The sequence below is a fragment of the Pangasianodon hypophthalmus genome, chromosome 29 (assembly GCF_027358585.1).
Source record: "Pangasianodon hypophthalmus isolate fPanHyp1 chromosome 29, fPanHyp1.pri, whole genome shotgun sequence".
NCBI lineage: Eukaryota > Metazoa > Chordata > Actinopteri > Siluriformes > Pangasiidae > Pangasianodon > Pangasianodon hypophthalmus.
Genome location: NC_069738.1, coordinates 5343271 through 5364896, shown reverse-complemented (window position 1 = coordinate 5364896; position 21626 = coordinate 5343271). Strand labels below are relative to the sequence as shown.

Below are 21626 nucleotides of genomic sequence, written 5' to 3'. Positions count from 1 at the left end.
ATTATTAAACATGAATTTTAAATGACAGATTCACCTACAGTTATGTGGATGTATGTAAAGTGTGTGTGGGTGTGTGTGTGTATGTAATAATTTGGGGCAAACTGACACTTTATGGACAGGTGGTATTGCTTTTTGTGCTTTTTTCTCTCACACTAATGGCATTTCTAATGCTAATAACACCAGTGAGCAAAATACCTCAGGGAAAAAGCCTTGTTAGCTGTTTGTTGCTGTGTTTCATCATTAACTTTTTTTCTTTTTCACATCCCATTAAATTGGTCTGGAAAAGCCCTAAATGTCTCTTTCACAACCGTATACTGACAGGCTTCAAACCTCAACTGAAACCCCACATGAACCAGCAAGCTAGCCACAACTGTTATAGCCTTAGGAGAGATGTTGACATTTCTGAAGGTTTTCAGTCACAGACATCTTATGTACAATGATATAATGACATGAATGAGTTCAGAAAAGGGTGATTTACAAAGATTATTTTTGCAATTTAAAAAAAAAACAAAAAAAAAACACTGTGGTGGTGGGGGCGTGGCTGAGAGTCATTTGTGGACAGGGAGGAGGTGGGTCAAACCGGCAGGTAACACGTGATGATTGTCACCTGTGTCTCATTACCTGCAGTCTACTTATTTGTGTCCCTTTATGCTTTCAGGAGAGAGCGAGTGAGAGCGAGTGAGAGAGAGAGAGAGAGAGAGAGAGAGAGAAAGAAAGATAGATAGATACTCATTTTATCCTTTTTTTTTTTTTTTTAATTATTCTGTATATTGTGCCTTTACATTGTCCTTAATTTATGTACATTGTTTGCACGATTTTAATCTATTAGTATTTTATTTTATCTTTTTTATTTCTCCTGTTTTTTACACTACCCTTCCTTTGCACTTGCTTTGGCAACACAAATGTACAATTATTTGTCATGCCAATAAAGCACATGAAAACTGAAACTGAGAGAGAGAGAGTTAGTTAGTTAGTGAGTTTTAAAAGTGTGCTGAAAAGCGTGGACTGAAAAAAAACATGAGTCTGGAACCGTTTCCCGAGTCTTCCTCCTCACTCTCACACCCTGGGGTTGTACAAATACATTCTCTTGCGTTCCCTCTCAAGTCCAGCCCTGGTTCTCTGCCCACACCATGTCATCAACACTCAGAGCAAACGTTAAGACCTTGTCATCGACCCAGTTTGTCAGGCATAGTGGAAGAAAGCTGACATTGTAGAGAACTAAGGGGGTAAATTTATTAGGATTTGACACGTCCATGAACATCAGAACACCACATGTGTGAGGAACTTATTTTAAACTCCTGGTGTTCCTATAAGGCCATAATCATGATGAAGGAAACTTCTGGACAAAAACCTATGTGTTTTCATGCAATATACCACAACACAAAACTGAAAACCTGCTAATTTATCAATCATCATATCTAATACTTAAGAAGTCAAAGAAATGTCCATCCACAACAAAAAATCTATAATATAAAAGATAAATACCGTATGTGTGGAATACAGGGTGTATCACCAACACTAGTGTTGGAAAGAAGAGATCTTATTCGATTTCATTATATCTAGTAAAGAAAACAATCTAATGCATGTTACAATACAGTGTACAAATGCTACATTTATGATTGCCATGTTTACTATTATAAGTGAACAGCTTTCACAACTTTGGAAGTTTAAATTTTTGGATGGTGTTCATGAGTTTAATTATTTATGCTTCTCCATACAGTAGAACCCGTGGAAGTCCAATGGTTAGCAATTGATGCTAAGTCAAACTACAGTGTAATTTCAGTCATACAGAGCCTTTTCTTCATAAATCACCAACACATCTAAAGAAAATGCTGATCTTGCCAGTAGTTTTGTCTTATTTTCATTGTTAGTATACCTTTACATTGTGCTGGCTAGCTATACTGTTAGCCTCAGTCATTAACTAGCTTATGCTTAGCATCTACATATATTGTCCAGGCACCTAAGCACAGATTTCTCATGACCTTCCCATGAACTTCTCATGTCAAAAGCACAAACTGCAAACTGCAAAGAACTGCAACTTGACGTATATAGCCACAGTGAATCATGGTGGTGGTAGCATCATGACTTGTGTGTTAGCTGCTCGTCTCAAAAGCACATATTCATATACTCTCGTATGGTTTAATTCTCTAGAAAACATGACTGCACCATTATAACCTAGTAGCTATGCTAGTGTATGAATGTATGAGCTCTTTTCATAACTCTACACACTTACCTAAAGTCTGCCAGAGCACACAGGTCTATACGCCGATCACATGCGACCTGTAGCTATATGTTACAGATAACTAACATAACTTTACACTTCTTTCACACAGTCATTTGAATATAACTTCTGTAAACCGCCAGCCATTTCTGAGTGTCACAGCTGACATACACTCGCAGTGTGTTACGAGAATCTCTCATCCACTCCGTGTGCACGAAAAACCGTATGAACCGTTCAAATAATACAGAGACTACCGAGCGGTCTGATGAGAACACGTTTTAGAACCAAAATCTGGAAAACGAGGTCTGACTAGACCACATTTTGGGATGTTTCTAAAATGGCTGACAGTGTAGTAGGAATGCAAAACGAATCCTAGCGTTTGGGACACACCCACAAACTGGCATGAGCAGAGCGGCGATCTGGCAGGTATATAATTCTCCTCGTAAGTTTGGAACGTAATTAAAAAAAAAAAAAAAAGGTAATTTGTGATCACAGCAGGTAGGTGGCACTGAGGTTGTGTTTATATTCATCCTGGTACGCCTGTTTCCCTTACCAGTGATGATGGAAACTATCCTTAGAAACTACCTTTAGAAAAATATACACTATCTTTGAATGGATTGAAAAGGACACTTGGGTTTAATGAGCATCACTCCTAGGCTGGTTCAGAGATGCAAGGTTGGTCACACTAACACAGATTTTTTTTATCAGAATTATCAGGCCAGGTCGGTGTGGGAATCAGAGGTCACAGGGGTCTCCTAGCGTGCTCAGATGAGCGCTTGGAGCTCTTCATCAGTCAGCTGGTTGACCGCCATGATCTTCTGGAGCTGCTCGGCGTACCGCGCCTGGTCCTGCAGGAAGTGAGGGATTCGCACGTTCTCCATCACAGCCAGGCCCTTCAGACGCTCCACATCCTCGTAGGACACCTGCAGAATGTGCGTTAAATGAGTAATATCCTTATACGACATCTTTACACCTTACACCTATACACATAAAAACTGCTTTAAAGTATATATACACAATAAAGAGTCATGCTCATTAATCAAGATTTAGCTTTTAGCTAGAATTGTTGTGACTGTGAAAAGTTGGCGCGTGAATCTCACTGTCAGTGTTAAAAGCTGTACAGTGCTGACTTCGTAAAGAGTTTAACTGAATCCTTGTTATTAGCATAACTACGTACAGGACAGTTGTGCTGCTATCTAAGGTATTAGCAAGCTAGTTCAACTAACTCCATTTTCTAATTGCAAGGTCGTGCCTTATAATTAGTTCTTATCATTCTCGATTCTGATTGGTCAGAAGGTGTTGATTAATTTGATGAACTGCAGCTCTGACAATAATACAGCTGCAAATGACAGGTTTATATTAATATCATTTCTATAGTGACAACTGACACATGGACTTGTACGGTGGATGTTCCACAAAAATGGATTTAAAAAATGTGTCGTTTACATGACAAGCTGCAATTTCTGTCTTATTTACAAGAGAAAGAAAAACAGAGAGGCTGGTGAGGGAACAGCTGTTTATAGCTGCTTTAATGTACATGACAACTGGAAATAACTTGTTTCGCAACATGTACTTACAAATGGATCAAAAATACCATATGACATTATTTAAGTTGCTAAAACTTGCTGTGGTATAAGAGGAATAAAACACATGCTGTTATAGAAAGCATGTCTATACTGTATGTCATGTTATGTTTTCCTCTAACAACACACCCCCAGGTGTTTTACTACATACTTAAAGAACAGAGTTGCACCGGTAAAGGCTGTACTTAATTTTCTTAACCTAGACAAAATCAAGATATTCATCTGTTTCTTGTCTGTTAGTCGTAAACAAGATAAACATCTCAAGGAGATTTCCTGGCTGCTTACAAAAGCAGTAAAAGCTCACCTGTGCTTCGAGCAAAATGTAAATCAATAAACATTTATATTAAATCATTAAACTGTAAACAAACGGTGCTGAGGAGCAAAAGAAAATGCAGTAAAACACTAGGTTGGTTAATCTGACCTTCCCAAGTGCAGTGAGGAGCTGGAAGTCGATCTTCTCTCTGTGCCTGAGGATCTTCAGGATGCCGTCCAGATAAACCTGGTCCTTATTGAAACAGCCTGAGCAGATTGGACAAAAAATTAGATATAGCCTCATATCGTTTTTATTTATTATACTGCGTCTGTTAAATGCCATGTAGCAGTAAGGCGGAGTGTGTTACCAGGCTGTGAGGTGTCGGTCTGGCCGCGTTTAGCCCGTACGCAGTAGTCCCAGCGGGTGCCGGGATCGTGGACGAAGCGTGCGAGCTCGTGGAAGAGCTGAGAGAAGGACATGTGCGCCGCCTGGTGGACGGTGTAGTAGAGCAGGGCAGCACGCCACAGCCTAGGGTCTCTGCGGAATAGCACGCTGTGGATGCTGGCCAGACCCTCCTCGGTGGGGTTGACCGGCTTCAGGCCGAGCTTCTTCCTCCCGGCTCCGCTGCTCCACGGCTGCTGGCTGTTATTGATGCTGCGGAAATAGTGCGTACCTGAGTGATAGAGGGAGAGAGATAAGCACACTTTCAATAAAGAGTTCAATCTTGTACTTCTGTGGGATATTTAGCATAAATGTAAATATCAAGCACACAAAACACACAAGTAGTGGCAATGTTATGGATCTATAGAATGTATGCTTTTCACACACACCGATCTCATGTCTCAGCATGCCTTCGAGCCACTGCTCCCTGGCCATGGAGATGTTGATGGTGAGAGTTGGTCTGCCATTCACTACAGTCATGGAGGCTCTGGAGAGCAGGTCATCGGTCAGGTGCACCACTATCTACACACACACACACACACACACACACACATTCACATGCTTTACTGTACTGCGCTGTACTGCACATTAAACTCATCTAATCTGCATCTATTTTATGATACATGCTCTGATGTTCAGATCCGCAGCCTCACTGGGCCTCACTTACCTCTCCCACACAGCCTTCCTTCTCCATGTACTTCTTGACGTGGGCCCAGATTCGGCCCTTGGTCAGCAAGCTTCCTCCGGTGGCCTGCTCAAACTTCTCGTAATTTCCGTACTTGTGCAGAGCCAGCTCCATGATGCGCACTGCCTGGAAGAATGACATTAACGCATCATACAGAGGTGAAAGAATGAATCTGACACAAGTGGAAGAAAGGCAAGAATCTCAGGTCTACAAGGCCAGTAAGACGAGTGCTGTCTGTTAAACACTGACACAAAACTCAAATGGAAAGAGACATAAAAAGAGACAAAGAATGGAGGGAGAGAAGAACAGATCCATAAGAAAATAATATTATTGAGCCTAAGGGAACCTTCATATTGAACTTTTGTGTAATCTCATTAGCTCATACTACATTTGGTCGTGTTCATGATGTTTATGAGAAGTAAAAAATTGTTTTTTTTCTCAAAATGTGGAATGGAGTTGAAGGTAGAAGAGATTGAGAGACAAAGAAAGAAGACAGAAGGAGAAATATTTGTCAGGGTTTAAACTATGTTTTGTGTGTTTTGCCTAGCATCAGAGATGGACTGTTACCTGTGTGAGGAAGCGGTCAGAGGCTTTGCTGTGTTTTTCCAGGACCTGTGGGGACGCTGGGTTGCTGTACTCAAACTGCGGGTTATACCTGAAGTCTGACTTGAAGAACTTGGCCTTCTCACTTTCCACATTGGATGGTTTAATGGCAGTGAGGATGCACAGCTTCTTCAAGGAGTTCTCTCCATCTCTACTGCCTTTAGCCAGCTGCGGGAGTCTGACTCGAGGTTGAGAAGCTCTATTCAGCTGGCTACCAGGACGAGGAGACAGACCAACAGGACTGCCATGTATGGTTATACTGTTCCCTGGCCAGGAATAATGGAAGAGCTGGGATTGGCTGATTTCTCCATAGCCCTGGTTTCCCGATCCGATTAGCGCGAGAGACTTCACGTCTCGGTGGGTAGATGTGGAGACGATGCGCTGTGCTCTTTTAAACTGTCTGTAGGGGGAGTGCTTGAGCATCTTCCCTTCTTTCTCCTCCTCTTTCTGGGGGAAGACTAAACTGCTGGAGTACGGGCTCTTTAGGACACTGGAAGACCAGTGATCCACATACACCTGGCTTGAGCTCACAGGCTTCTGCATGACACTCAGTACACACTTCTTAGCCATGTCCTTCTCAGCCCAGTGGAGGTGCTCTAGAGAGAAACATAAGAACATGACGTAAGCTCGATAAAACTGTGGCTCAATAAAGAAGGCGTGGCCTCTGTAGTGTCAGTCCCAGTGATAAAGGCGTGGCTCAGTAAAGGAGGCGTGGCCTCTGTGGTGTCAGTCCCAGTGATAAAGGCGTGGCTCAGTAAAGGAGGCGTGGCCTCTGTGGCGTCAGTCCCAGTGATAAAGCTGTGGCTCAGTGAAGGAGGCGTGGCCTCTGTAGTGTCAGTCCCAGTGATAAAGGCGTGGCTCAGTAAAGGAGGCGTGGCCTCTGTGGTGTCAGTCCCAGTGATAAAGCTGTGGCTCAGTAAAGGAGGCGTGGCCTCTGTAGTGTCAGTCCCAGTGATAAAGGCGTGGCTCAGTAAAGGAGGCGTGGCCTCTGTAGTGTCAGTCCCAGTGATAAAGGCGTGGCTCAGTAAAGGAGGCGTGGCCTCTGTGGTGTCAGTCTCAGTGATAAAGGCATGGCTCAGTAAAGCGGCGTGGCCTCTGTGGCGTCAGTCCCAGTGATAAAGCTGTGGCTCAGTGAAGGAGGCGTGGCCTCTGTGGCGTCAGTCCCAGTGATAAAGGCGTGGCTCAGTAAAGGAGGCGTGGCCTCTGTAGTGTCAGTCCCAGTGATAAAGCTGTGGCTCAGTAAAGGAGGCGTGGCCTCTGTGGCGTCAGTCCCAGTGATAAAGCTGTGGCTCAGTAAAGGAGGCGTGGCCTCTGTAGTGTCAGTCCCAGTGATAAAGCTGTGGCTCAGTAAAGGAGGCGTGGCCTCTGTAGTGTCAGTCCCAGTGATAAAGCTGTGGCTCAGTGAAGCAGGCGTGGCCTCTGTGGTGTCAGTCCCAGTGATGAAGCTGTGGCTCAGTGAAGGAGGCGTGGCCTCTGTGGTGTCAGTCCCAGTGATAAAGGCGTGGCCCAATAAAAGAAAGGCCTAATAAAAGAGGCGTGGCCTCTGTGGTGTCAGTCCCAGTGATAATAGTGTGGATCAGAAAGAAGTCATGCTCTAAAATCAGACTGGATCAGAGGCTGCTTTAAATACACCAGATCTTTCACACACCAGATCATTAATCCCATAACAAGGAAGCGACACACCCATGCCTACTAAAGAACAATTTAAAAAATAGCTGATGTAAATTAACATGACATTTAAAACAGCCTCAGACATTTAAAGGGTCAAGGTGTCGCTCTCCTTCTGCTCTTTGTGTCCCATTTTCCTGGAAACCTAACCTCTGTGTTCTCCTCGTAGCTACAACAAATTAAATCGATATGAAAGAACAACACAAAGCCTATTGTAAAGATTTATTTACTTTTCCACAGTCCTAATGAATCCTTTTAAGGAGCGTGTCAGGAAAATATCCTCACTGATAAATCCCTGAGAGATTCAGTTACAGCAAGACAAAACTGCAGCCGGTTTTTGACATCTTATCTGACCTGTCCTGCTGCATTAGACACAAACCTTGGGATGATTTGTGCATGAATATATTTATTTGTCTTTTACAATCAAGTCACGTTAAACTGACCTCGGTGGCTGGAGTGTGCGAGCTCTGAGGATGCACTGTGCCACGCTTCATTAAAATGATCCTGATTATTTTGGACAGTGGGAGTACACAGGCAGTGAGAGGACTCTGCAAAAAAAAAAAAAAAAAAAAACACCCGAGGCATCGAATCACAACAGCAGCGAGCTTCTAATGAGAGCAATGAGCTGGAAGGGCACAGCTTCATCATCACAGCCGATTACTGTAACAAAACTCCATGATGTGAAATGATCACGACTATTTAAAATCGAATTCAATGCACAATTTAAGTAATATGATCAGGGTATTATACTGTCGTGTTATTTTTATGTTGTTTATATTGTAAAAAAAAAAAAAACATTTTTAAAAGGGTTGCCTTTCTGTCTGAGCATGATTATTTGCATAGGCGAGGGGCAGATAATGAATAATGAAAAATGAATAATATTATAGAGAATAGCTTAAAAAATAAAATACTTGGGGGCGTGTTGTTATAGGAAACAAACAAACAAACAAACAGCATGGTGTAATAAGGCAGCAAAGCGTAAACTCCTCTGCCCGAAGTCTTTCCCGTGTCAGAAAAGTTACCGCTTTACTTCTGACTGTTACAAAGTGCTGACACTGGAGACTCCTTCCACGGATGTTAGACATCTCCTCAACACACTACTTCATCATATCAACAATGACATATTTTACTATAAATATTATGTAAGAAAAGCTTGTGAATCTGTAGACCTTATTTTCTACACTAGTGCAGCTTCCTGAATGCACATCACATTTAATGTTTTTCCTTTTCATGTTACAGTCAGTGATGAAGAACAATGATCATAACTAGAAAGTCTTGGAAGACATTTGGTTTTCCTTAAAACTTAAAATTGTTGTGGTAAAGATGCTTATCTATCTATCTATCTATCTATCTATCTATCTATCTGTTTGTTTATTTGAATTATAACATTAGGTTTATCAGATAATGCAGCAAACTCACCAGTAACTTTAATGGCTTCCAGCATTGCTGAGCTCCTTCTCTGATAAAGATGAGGTGCAGCTGACAATATGACTCACAGGATATTAAAATAATATATTAATATTAATATTTCATGTAAGTAAAGGAAATATCAGAAGGATAATCTTATGAACGCTCTCCTCACATTCCCACTGTCTCTCTGCAGCTCTGTGCTTTCCCTCTGGAGCTGAGCTGCGTCTTGTTGTCATGGAAACCTTACGTCATTTCCGCACGACCATACGACTAGTATATATTCTAATATTTTCTACAACAGTATTACGATAATGATACTATATTAATATTACATTAATATTATATAATTTATTTATATTAATTATTTGCAAGACTTCACACCTTTTTTCTTGGTATTCACCAATAGCTCAGTCGTGACGCAACAGTGACGTACTCAACATGGCGGTTAGCAGCTAATGCTCATTGTAGCGAATTACAGTGTAATTTCAGTCGCACGGAGCCTTTTCTTTGTAATTCAGCACCACATCTGGGGAAAATCTCTCATATGATATTCTTTGTAGGTTTATTTTGTTTTCCCTCTGCCTTTGTTTTGCACTGCTAGCTCCAATTAGCCCCAGTCACTAATTAACTTCCGTGTTCGGCAGCCATGTTTCTCAGTTGCCTAGCAACAGTGAAATATGAGCCGTCTGCTATTTAATATTAATAAGCAGTTAAGACAGCACACTAAAGATGAAGAGGGTTATTTTAATAAAACTACAATATCTCACAATCTTTGCTGCTGATATTCTTACAAGTATTCTTCTAGTGGAAGGTCTACACCACTACAACCTCAAATATCTCACACAAAATATTATCAAAATAAAATATCTACAATGCTCAGTCACCTCTTAGTAACATTTGAAGAGACCTATCAAACACCTGAGACACCACAAGATAAACAAAGGCTGAAATATTTAAATGATTTGGACTCCATGAATGTGATTACACTACATACATTACAGAATAACTGAGATTTGCTTTGATTTTTGTAAAACAGTAATTTAAAAAATTGCACTTCCATCAATGAGGACAGATGCTTCACATCTTAAGATCAAACACAAAGCTTTTTGTCCATCAAGGCCAATATTTATTAAAAGACAAAGTAAAAATGGTTGTTGAATTACAATAAACCAAGTAATGGATTTTTTTTTTTTTTTTTTTACACAAACAATGGCAGTCATCACATGACTGAGCACAACATAACCATTAAAATCACAATAAAATATCATAAGATGGAGGGGAAGCATGTTTGTAGCACAGTGTATTCAGCATGTGCCAGAACAAATCTGATTAGGTTTTAAAGTAGACCAATAACAATAATAATAATATTTTCCCCAAAGTCCAGCTCAATAAAACTCAGAGGGCAAAAAGTCTGTTTTCTGAGGGTCCATGTCAGGGGCAAAGCTCCTAGTTACAGAACAAGGTGTTACAGGGTGGACAGACATATCCATGTCCACTTCCCTTCAATCAGCATTTCTACTGGCATTGAGTGAACACTAAATGAGCCTATGCTGTATAAAAGATGCTCCTTTTTCCCTCTAATCAGTAAATAAGCTTGAGGAGCTTAACATCTGACGGTACATCCAGCTCTCACTGTATATCTCATCACTTTGTAGAAAGTTCAGTGTAAATAGCATTTTGATTAAATTGGACGTTCAGGGAAAAAAATGCCTGTAACTATATGCCTGGCTGGCAAGATATCAGCGTGTACATCTGCAGATCACTCCATGCTCTCCGGGTCAGCTTGGGCCATGTACGCATCCAGCTCTGCGTCCAGATGTCCCTTGGTTTTGGACATGTAGGCATCCAGCTGATTGTCCAGCTGTTCCCTGGTGACAGCGGGACGTCCTGCTCCTCTGCCTCTACCTCGCCCACGGCCTCTGCCGAGGAAACCGCCACGACCGCGCAGACCTCCGCGACCTGGAAGAAAGGCACAAGATACAGTACATCTTGTTCAATATCAACAACATGGACATTGTGCCTTATATATCAATCTTTCAGTATATTTCATGCTACAGCTGATTAACACTTAGCCACGTCCACAAAACTCCATAAAAGGGAAAGCTCAGAGAGTTGAAAACTAGAACACGATGAAACTGAAAAGACCCTTCTAATTATCTTCCAGTAATGCAGTTCAGCCACTGCAGCGCATCAGTTACCAGAGACAAACACTAAAGCCTGATTTATACTTGCTGTTAACTACGCGTGTGCAAGATGGCTGCCGCGAGTATCCTGTGGTCGATTGGTGCGTCGCTTATGTACATCAGTAATTTGCTTCCGTATAGTGCAATACCAACAGAAATATGTGAAACAGTATAGAACCAAGTGACACTGCGTCCGCAACTGAATAAAGAAACTAGCACTGTGTCTCAAATCAAACACTTGCTTACTAATATATACCCTTATTGAGTACAAACACTAACTGCTTTCCTATTACAGTTAAGTGTTTGAATTTAAAAAAAACACATCTCTTAAACCTACTGAACGAACTGTTTCGAGTACCAGTCTTCCGGATTTTTACAGATTAGTAATTATTTTTGAATGCATGGTGAGAGGTTTTGATTTGAAACACAGAGCAGGACAATCACACCCACGGCAGAACGTTTTACAGAGAACTGGAGCGCCGTCTGTTTAACGTTACTGTGCATGAAATCACTAAACGTTACAGTTCAACTTGGAAACCTTTAGGACGGAGATGTTCTGCTTTTATTCCTCCAGACGTACATAAGATACACAAGTGAGTATGTGAACAATGCCACTCCTTTTGTGTACATTTACACAATCTCGGCTGTGGTAGGATATAAACATTTTTGGATTTTTTTTTTTGGATCACTGGATTTTACTGAAGAACACATTTTGTGTAAATGCTGCACAGAAAAAAAAAATCATTATTATACAAATTCATATCCAAATAAATAAAATGTCCTATAACTCCTCACCTCGGGGTCCGGCTCCTCCACGTGCCGCTCCACGACCCGTGGCTCCGCCACGCTGACGCATTCCCCTCCGAATACCCAGACGCCCCGGGCCACCTCGGCCCTTCAGCTGACCTGTCCACACACACACACACACACACACACACACACACACACACACACACACACACACACACACACACACAGCATTAATGTGCCGTATGTCCGCAGCAGTCAATGACAGGTCTGTAACAATGCAGCAGCTTCATATTTTCTGATGTTTGAGTTTGACAGCTGGCAATTAAATCATTACACCCCAGTTTAACGATAATAACTGTATAGTTCGGTACAGTTAACTTGAAGCTCTGTAAAATCAGCACGCCTGACAGCATTACTGCAGTATATATTTTAGGCTTATGCATGCTGTGATGAGAATTCATCACACCTCTAAGAGCCAGCGCTCCTCTCATGGCACCTCCTCTTCCTCGTCCTCTGAGGCCTCGTGTGGCTCCTCGCATTCCTGCCACGCCGAAGCCACGACCCCCGGCACCTCCCCGCATCAGCGGGCCAATGGGCCGGCCCAGCCGTGCCTGGATGTTGCTCTTCCCAAGCCGCTGCTTCAGGCTCTGCAGAGAGGAGACGAGGAACCATAGCAGCATGAAGAAAGGATTACAAACCAGTCAGGCGAAAGGAACCAAATCATTCTCGCGAGTCTTGAATACGTCTCCAGTGGCTTCAACTAGGTCTAGACCTTCGTAAGTTTACACTCTATATTGTGAGCTTATGTACAGAAAATAAAGCTTAGGTATGTAATTAAAAATGAAATGCTAAATTATGATTAAACCATGATACTTCCTCCTTCTGATTGTCTTTTATTAAGAAATCGGCATCTTTCCGGGTTTATGTGAATGCACAGAAGAACATACACAATCCTGTGCATCAAATAACACTGCTCAATTAGTGTTTTCTTTTCTTTCTTTTTTTTTTTTTAAACAACCGTCAATGGACACCTTTCAGTTTAAACACTTTTGATAACTTTCACTTAAATTAGTTATTATTATTACTTTTTTTTTTTTTAAATAAACACTCGAGAAAGGTTTTTGGTCACTGCATCCTGGTTGCTGAGACATATTAGCGCCCATACTATAAATGTTACGTGGCTGTGTGTGTGTGTGTGTGTTGAGTGATTGTCTCTGGGGCCTTGATTCCTGTATGCTTCACTCTTTAGACATAAACACTGAAATTAAAGCCGACAATCTAATGTGATCAAGCCAAAACAAATTTCAGCACCGTCCAACTACTTACAGACTGTGGTCTTTAGGATCTTGGAGACAAGGCCGTGTAACGACGCCGAGTGTGTTTACACACTGTACAAAATTATAACTGAAGGAAAATCTCATAACTCATCCAGGACATTTGAAAGACTTCAGGATTGTGAGACTGGAAGAGCTCCAGGTCTGATGAGTCAGGCAACAGTTGGGATTATTTTCTTAATGCATGACTCGTGTAAATCTTGGGCACGTGTTTACTTGGAGGTTTTAACGGCTGCAAATTACACACAGACTGTTCTAAGAGTATGAGTATTATTTTTACTCCAAGCTTTTACAGTAAGCAGCCACTGTTGGATTTGTTCCACCTCTGCTAAGACTAATGCTGCGTTCAAGGCAAGTGTGCCGAAGTGGGAAACGATGTTATTATAACTCGCAAATTATTGCTTACAAGGCATCATGAACGCAGCACAACCCTGCTGGATATGTGTTCAGAGTGTTTTTGCAGCACAGATGATTAGACTATTTCCCCCTGGCATAGCACTTGCCATATATCGGAACATTTACACCCTATTTTTTCACGCAGCTTTTGTGAAAATATTTAATCTGTGTTAAACACACTTCCGGAATCGATATGGGCCTCTCGTGTGTGTGCGTGTGTGCATGCTTTGCTGAATCTGTGTCACGTGAATGATTTGAGAGAAGAAACAGGCAGGAGTAACCTCTCCTCCATCGTGGTTCTCTCGTCACACAGCAATGACAAGCAGCAATTCATTTCCTAACAGTTCCCATAGCAAGATGGGAGGATCATTCATTCACTGACAAGTAGCACAGATAGACGCTAGAATATTTAATCTTTTAAACGTAACCTAATGACTGACGATAGTGTCTGGAACCACAGACTGAACCCAACGATTACAATGTCTATCCAGTTGGACGCTTTAAATGTCGGTGGTAAACCATCGTGTCTGCAGCTTTAAGATCGACAAAAAAATAGTGTTGTATCTCGTGATATGCGTTTCCTTTTCTCCTATACGAAATTTAATAATCTGCATCTCATCTTCCCCTTTCCGTGCGGCGAAAAAGTGAAATCGTGAACGTTTTCACTCTCAAAGTATAAACGGAGGTTTAAATTAAGAAAATAAAACAGCGTGCTGTTTATGAGGGCGACTTCACTATAGAAGAATTCAATAAGTATCTCAGGTGCTGTTCACCACAGAGCACATGCACCTGTAGTTTATATCATTTATATACAGCTACTAACTTGTTATTTATTTACAATCCTGACTTTAGGTTTGCAGCATTCCTGACCTTGTTAAGGGGTAATTAATTTAAAAAAATAAAATAAAAATAAATAAAAGAATTGCAGCTTCAGCTGATTCTTAACCAGCTTGCTGTATTTATTTTGCTGCAATGAAAAAGTGACGTCGAACTTGATGTGAAGTTTTGCACCCGATGTTTGACGAAGAATTCCTCTGAAATGAATTACTTTCTAGCGCGTGTAGGGCGTCGTTCTCCTTTTCACTCGCTCGCTCCCCTACCTGTTTGTGCTGCAGTGCTGCCTGCACTGAAGGCCTGTTCTCCATCTGCTGGGCGAGACGGCGGTTCCTCGCGCTGGCCATGTGCTGCTGCTGCATGGTCGCCCGGATGCTAACGGCGGTCGGCTGCTTGTTCTTCATCATGTTTGTGAAGCTTGTGGGACACAACCGAAAGGAGCGGAGAGCAAAGAGAGGGAGAGATAGAGAGAGAAAGAAAGAAAGAGGAGAGGGGGATACGAGGAAAGGAGGTTTCCAAATCAAATCACTTCACACACCATGGACGCAGCCACAGGGGAACCTGTAGCAATTCACTGAAGGCCTGTTATCAGGCACTCTCTTTTTTTTTCCTTCATTACACTCTCTCTTTGTAAAGTCTGGTGACACCCCGACATTTTAACCAAACAAAAAGCCTGTGAACTTCTAAAACTGGAGTGGGGGAAGAGCAGACAGAGACAGAAGACAGGAGGAAAGAGTGAAAGAAGAGGATTTTCAGAATCTCTGCCACTTACAGACCGCTGTCTCCATGTCATCAGCCTCGGACGACACGAGACGGAAGGCGGCCCAGGACCTAAGAGGGGTGTCTGGCAACTCGGCCACTTACAGCCCGGACCGTGACCTCTGACCTTTTTTGCCCGGAGAGGCTCGTGAGGGAAACAGGGGAAAGGGATGATGGGAGCAGGTCACGTCCGGGCACGGGCTGAGCGCCTTGTGTGAGAGAGTGAGAGAAGATGGAAATGAAGTTGAAGAAGAAGAGGAGGAGAAGGAGGAAGAAGAGGAAGGACATCAGAAGTGGTCTAAGTGAGAGAGTTTGTGTGAGAGAGGGCAAGAAAAATGGCACGTTTTTGTTAAATCTCATCTCTGCCATGTTTGAGGAGGCTCTTCTGCAGGAAGCTTACCTCACCGTGATTACACACCCCCTCTCACCTCAGGGTGTGCACTGCTTACACAAGATGGCCGACGTGATGGAAAGCCCATGGTCACGTCTCCTGTGCGGAGTGTCCGCTCGTCCGCCATGTTGAGTGAGCAGTGCACACTCCGCGAGCAGCCTGGCGTCCGTGCCTGTTCTGCTCTGCTCTGGTATCTCCCCTCATTGACCTCCACAGAGCATGGCTTCCTGCTTTAAGTATCTCTGCATGATTTTTGTTTTGTTTTTCTCCCCCTGGGCTTGAGATAGTGCTGTCAGGATGCGTGGAGCCTCACCGCTCGTTCAGCGACACCTTGGTGGTGCTTTTCAGCACGACTTTTTGAGTAGAGGGGGAGCTCATTTTCTTCTCACACTTGCCGGCTCGCTCCTGCAGGGAGACATTTTAAATACGAAAGGATAAAAATTAGAGAGAGAGTTTTTCCAAGGGGAAAAATGTCTAGTAAACATATTACACATATTATAATTAATATCTAAGATATTACCTAGGGGTGTGCCTTCATAGGAAAATAATCAAACGCACTACACAAGGTATAAAATAACAGGCTTCTACACCCTATATAGGGCACTACATGTTCACGGGTATGAAGCGCACTATATATCAAACAGGAGGCCATTTAGGGTTTAGAGCCCAGCCATCACACTGATACAACCGCACTCGAGATGATATGAAAGAAGGACTTCTCCACTACAAATAGTCCTCTTCTACATATAACCAGATTAATACTGAATTAAGTTCTATAACCTATATAGTTCTCTAGGGAGCAATCTGGGATTAGTTTGGGATTTAGCCCTCTATACATGTGTGGGAAATAAGCTTGTGGCTATGTTCTGTCCAGAAGTTAACCCCTTGTGAATCACTTCCCATGCTATGGATAAGTGCATTACATAGTAATCTGAAATTCAAGCCTCTATACAAGCTCAAGAGATAGAATAGTGACTTATACACCCCATGTAGTGCCCTATAAATAAATCATCCATCACTCCCTAGGTAAGTGCACTACACAGGGTGTGATAAAAGGCGTCGACACCCTACATTTTATTAAATTCAAGCCGCCTCGAGTTACAAATGTCCAACAATTTCCTTTTATAATCCTTTAAATGGGTTAAAACTGAGCTAGTCGGCCATTTTACTGAAACAACTGTTAGCTAAAACTAGCTAACTAGTTTCACAGCTAGTGTTATGTTATATTTATTTAATTCAAACATTAGGTACATCAACAGTAACACTTTTAAACGGAATTATTTGAAGGTTTACTTACTTTGTTCGAGTATCTGTGGAGTTAATATTTAATCTGTCGCAGCTTTATTAGCTGCTTGGCTCACGCGCTAGCTAGCTAACTGACTCAGCTGATATCTAAACGCTAGATCAAACAAACTTCCGGTAAAGTCGTGTTTATAAAATAATCCCCTCTTTTTGTATTAAATAAGACCCTTAGTAATTTATATTTTCGAGAAAACTGGCGATTATCTACCTATACAGCTATCTACACTGCCCTATCAGTCTTCTCTCTTCTCGTTCATCACAAAATGGTGCTAACAGCTGCGAAATGGGGAAAATGGAGGCTAGACCCCACCCACTGTAGGGTCTTCTATACTGTGATTGGCTAGTGGGTTAACTCACAACTAGTTCTGATTGGACAGTCGAGCAGTCGATCACGTTATTCTTTAGCAACCACTGAACAGCAAAAATAATATTTTAATGCGTTGTAGCATATATTCAGCGTGTCGTTCGGAATTTACATTATGATAAATGTACAAGCAATCTTATATATATATATATATATATATATATATATATATATATATATATATATATATATATATATATATATATATATATATATATATATATATATACAGAGCTGTGAATTTAGCGAGCCAAAGAGGCGGGGTTTGTCGGAATTTTCAGTACAATCTCGCGAGATATCGCGAGATTTCATAGACAAGCCACAAGACGCAGGCAAGATGGCGGCGCTTGCAGTTGTAGAAACTCCGTCAGGAAAAGATGCCATTGCAGAAGGGCTGATGGATTTGTTAAAACCAGCAGTACAGCAGCTTGATCTACATGTGCATGCAGTGAGGTAAATAAAATGCTCACGAATACAGTGTTACATCAGGACTTTGATGTGTTGTTTACTTGTTTATTGTTTACATTCTCCTGCTGAAAAAACAATAGAAACACTTATATAATTTGTAATGGTTTTAATGGTTAGAATGGGAATTGGATTGGTTTTAATGGATACTGTAATGGTCATACTGGTAATTTGTTGCCTTCTACTGGTGACATGTCATGTCTAGTGGATACCATTAAGGACCAGTTATAGTTTTAATGGTTATCTAATGGTTTGTCATGGTATTTGTAGTGGAAACCGTTAGAATTTCTGTGATGGTTTCTATTGTTTTTTTGTTTTTTTCAGCAGGCTGTTTATCGGCTCTTTGCTTTTGATAACTTTTTAACTTCACCTTATGCATGAGGTCACTAACAGTGTACTGAAGAGTTGTTTAAATCTTTTAAATCCTCCTTAATGTTTTTATTCTGCGCACAGGGAGAGTCAAGTGGAGCTCCGAGAGCACATTGACAACTTGGCAACTGGTGAACTTTATTCATACGAACACTGATGACTATGTTGTTTGAATTACTGAATGCCTCTGTAATGATACATTTATTTAATTATTCTCTGATGCATTTCATTTCAGAGCTGTGTAGAATTAATGAACACCAGAAAGTCGCCCTGGACTTGGATCCTTATGTGAAGAAACTGCTCAATGCCAGGCGCAGAGTGGTTCTGGTCAATAACATCCTACAGAATGCACAAGTAAGGCAGTCAGTAGATTTATATACACCTCAGCTCCTTCTTTAATTATAAAGCACTTTAAACTTCCTCTGGTGACTCGGCAGTGAGAAGTGACCCTGAGCCCACTGTGAGAACTAGTAAAGGAAATTGCAATAGATCACTATAAGAGACGAATATTTTTAAGTCTTTTCAGTGAGTCGAATCATTTAAGTCAGTTCGTTTAAATGATTTGTGTAGTTGTTTAGCTGGTTCAACCAAATGTGCAGCCTGATCACGCAGCTATCTGAAGCAGACAGAATAATCATTGCTGTTGTGTTATTTCATAATATGCTTCTGTGTCCGTATTTAGAAAAAATTAGGTGATTGGCTGAAGGTGTGTGAGATTGTAAAGAAAACCCAATCATTTGCAGATCTTGGGCTTCCCAGATGACTTGTCCACCATTCTACCATTCGTATTTCCTCTTCTCATTACAGGAACGCTTACGGAGGTTGAACCATAACGTGGCGAAGGAGACGGCGCGCCGGAAAACCATGCTTGAAACCTCCGGAGCGTTTTCCACTCGATCTCCTAGCAAGCCGTGATGAGTGGCAGCTCAAGAAAGGACACTGCACAATGAAGAAACTGTGCACCATTCCAGGAAATGTTCCTGTGTATAATCAGAGACGCAGTGGACTATGCACAGGATTGGCTGATGCACAGCCCTGAGGCTTGTATTCACTTCAAGGCAGCCAAAGAGCCTGCTGTGTACCAAGAGCTGTTTTTTTTTTAATGCGTTTGCACAAGAAAATCACAAGTTAATATGCGTAATGATTAATATCAGTGATTGTGATTAGTGATTAATAATGATTGCCTTTGATATGCACCTGGCTTTAACTTTCTTGATACATGTATGTCACATAGTACAGCTGTTTGTACTTTCAGATGCCAAAAAGCATGCTCGTATGTAACAGAATTGGTACGCCATTATTCATCAACTAAGCAGTAGAAAGCTTCCTAACCTCAAGTAATCATTTTGTAAACCAATAGCCAAGGTTACTAGCAAGCTAGCTTACATTAGGCTGTTTTTTATATAATCAAACAATTATGCAGATATGCTGGCAAGCTAGCTTACATTAGGCTAACTACTATTGTGCTATTGCGTAATCCAGTTGTCGTGTTTGCTAGAGAGAGCGAGCTACTTTGCAAAGACTGCATTGAGTGGAAATAGAGTACATTCCTGTTTATATTGTTTAGATAGAGTGCAGACATCAGCATGCTGAGTTTTAGGAGCTGTGTGAAACTTTGTCCAGGTGTAATGAAGCTTGCAAAGCCTACACTTCATGTGTTCATTAATGGTGTTACTAAAACAGCAGCCATTTTAAGAAATGTGGATCTGTACACTGTTACAAACAATACGTAAGGAATAAAACACTCAGGGTCGTGCTGTTACTGTTACCCTGCTGATTTTTCATATAATGGCACATCCTGAAGTGTTTTTTTCCTCTTAGACCACAGAAATTTGCCAACAATTATTATTTTTTATTTATTAAAGAATGAGATGTCTTACTATTTGTCCTTTTGTAGCTCTGATTAGTTTCTGTAAAGCAGCTATAAGCAGTCTTTCCCTCAGCAGCCTCTCTTTATTTTCTCTTAAGTTATGTTAATAAACCAAAAAAACACACGTGAAACTGTAAAGTGCTCCCTCCTGAAGACTTATAGTGGAAAACGTACAGATGTCAGAAAAGCTACAGCTTTACCTCTGACCTTTACAAAGCGCTGACACTGGAGACTCCTTCCATAAAAGTTAAATAAACATCATCTCTCAGGAAACTTAACAGTATCAACAGAAATATGTTTATTGTTTGTTTTTTAATCCCGTTATTATTAGTTATAGATTATGTGGTACGTCTTCCATATAATTTTTTTTGTGGAACCCGTTGCCATAGAAACCAGAATGATTTAGAATCAGCACATTAATGTAAACCTGTGCTGTGCAGAGCTTCTGTGACAGAAAGTTAATCAACAACTCTGGACCCTGTACCACCTCCTACAGTAAATGGGCGATTCTCGTCATGTGTTTCAGTGTTGGGAAGATAATAGATTCAGGGAATGTTATGTAAGGTTTATGTAAACACACTTTACTGCATTGAATCCTTACATGATGATGTGACATTTCTCTAAATTTACTGAAGACATTCATTGTAGTTCGTGGTGCTTTACAGATAAAATGGAAACAATATATATAAAGATATTTGAAAAGATAATTGAGAAACAAACAAACAAAAACAAATAAAATACGTAGAATAAAAGGTAGGATAAGGTGCAGTGTAAAAGAGCAGTAATACATATATTATTATGGAAATGTTTTACAAAATAAGGTAAAAGAAAAAAGATAAAAATGCAATACTGTCCCTGAGAGCTAGAATCACAAGCCTAAATCCCCTGGCTTGCTCATGTTTAATAATCGAGAGCTCGATGATTAATTAGAGCTTAAACCATCAAAAAGTGGGGAAGTGGAGAATGAAGGAATGAAGCCGAGTCGTATCTGAATGGCCGGCTGCTGTATAATTAAATCAGCAGTGAAATGTCAGCTATGTGCTTCTCCTGTGTAAATAATGAATGTTTTGTAATTGGAGAGGCGGGAAGGTGGCTTTAGCTGACCTCGACTCTCGCTTTAGAGGCTGCAGGTTAGAAGTGGATTTATAAACCAGGTTAAAGATCAAGAGGAGGAGGTCATTAAGGGATGAAGGTGGTCATGTGGTGCTCATCCTGAATGTGACTCTAATGCTGACAGATTGAAGACGGCTGAAAAACAAGGACTCGAGTAGCTGTTTATCACATTGATGCCACACACACACACACACATTTATTGTACGTTACATCAAATCAAGAGCAGTGTTTTCTGATATTATGTCCAAAATCTTATATTCAAACTCTTATATTCTAGTATTATTAGTAGTGTTTGAAAGCGTAGTGCAGAATGTCCACATGCATTAGTGTTAGTGTCTAAATGGTGCACTCTATAGCTGTTATAGAATACCCATAATGCACTATGCTGCTATTATATATAACAGTCTCAGAAAAAAAATGTACACTGTAGCTATAATCCAGTGAAGTGGAAAAGTTTTCATACCCCCAGGACAAAATGAAGGAGACAGATTGAACTATATCAGTGTTTCCTTTTCTGAAACACACACACACACACACACACACTTTTCCTGACATCTCTGTTGTATCTGCTAAATGTCATGGGCTGCTTTTGTAAAATCGGATCTGGACTAAATTTCTTTTTCTGTTGTCAC

The 21626-nt window shown here is 41.1% G+C and overlaps 3 protein-coding genes across 4 annotated transcripts; 1 reads left to right on the top strand and 2 right to left on the bottom strand.

Annotated features, from left to right (window-relative positions):
• Window positions 1-2838: 2838 nt before the first annotated feature.
• Window positions 2839-9433, bottom strand: matcap2 (microtubule associated tyrosine carboxypeptidase 2). Of its 2 annotated transcripts, none has more exons than XM_053231276.1 (7): window positions 8874-9433; window positions 5751-6382; window positions 5166-5309; window positions 4888-5020; window positions 4425-4730; window positions 4226-4323; window positions 2839-3144 (listed from the first exon to the last, which is right to left on the bottom strand). In XM_053231276.1, exons 1-7 carry the CDS (start codon window positions 8896-8898, stop codon window positions 2986-2988), a joined length of 1497 nt encoding a protein of 498 aa, XP_053087251.1. In that variant the 5' UTR covers window positions 8899-9433; the 3' UTR covers window positions 2839-2985. The 2 variants fall into 2 exon arrangements, with proteins under 2 accessions (XP_053087251.1, XP_053087250.1); XM_053231275.1 differs by lacking the exon at window positions 8874-9433 and adding an exon at window positions 7898-8818.
• A 155-nt stretch (window positions 9434-9588) lies between these two features.
• Window positions 9589-17109, bottom strand: chtopa (chromatin target of PRMT1a). The gene is made up of 6 exons (XM_026942234.3): window positions 16809-17109; window positions 15825-15916; window positions 14628-14778; window positions 12264-12444; window positions 11843-11953; window positions 9589-10823 (listed from the first exon to the last, which is right to left on the bottom strand). Exons 2-6 carry the CDS (start codon window positions 15887-15889, stop codon window positions 10624-10626), a joined length of 708 nt encoding a protein of 235 aa, XP_026798035.1. The 5' UTR covers window positions 15890-15916; window positions 16809-17109; the 3' UTR covers window positions 9589-10623.
• Window positions 17110-17462: 353 nt separating this feature from the next.
• On the top strand, window positions 17463-19943 carry snapin (SNAP associated protein). Its single transcript, XM_026942109.3, has 4 exons — window positions 17463-17630; window positions 18096-18142; window positions 18247-18365; window positions 18819-19943. The coding sequence occupies exons 1-4, from the start codon at window positions 17515-17517 to the stop codon at window positions 18924-18926; spliced, it is 390 nt and encodes a 129-aa protein (XP_026797910.1). The 5' UTR covers window positions 17463-17514; the 3' UTR covers window positions 18927-19943.
• The last annotated feature ends 1683 nt before the right edge of the window (window positions 19944-21626 follow it).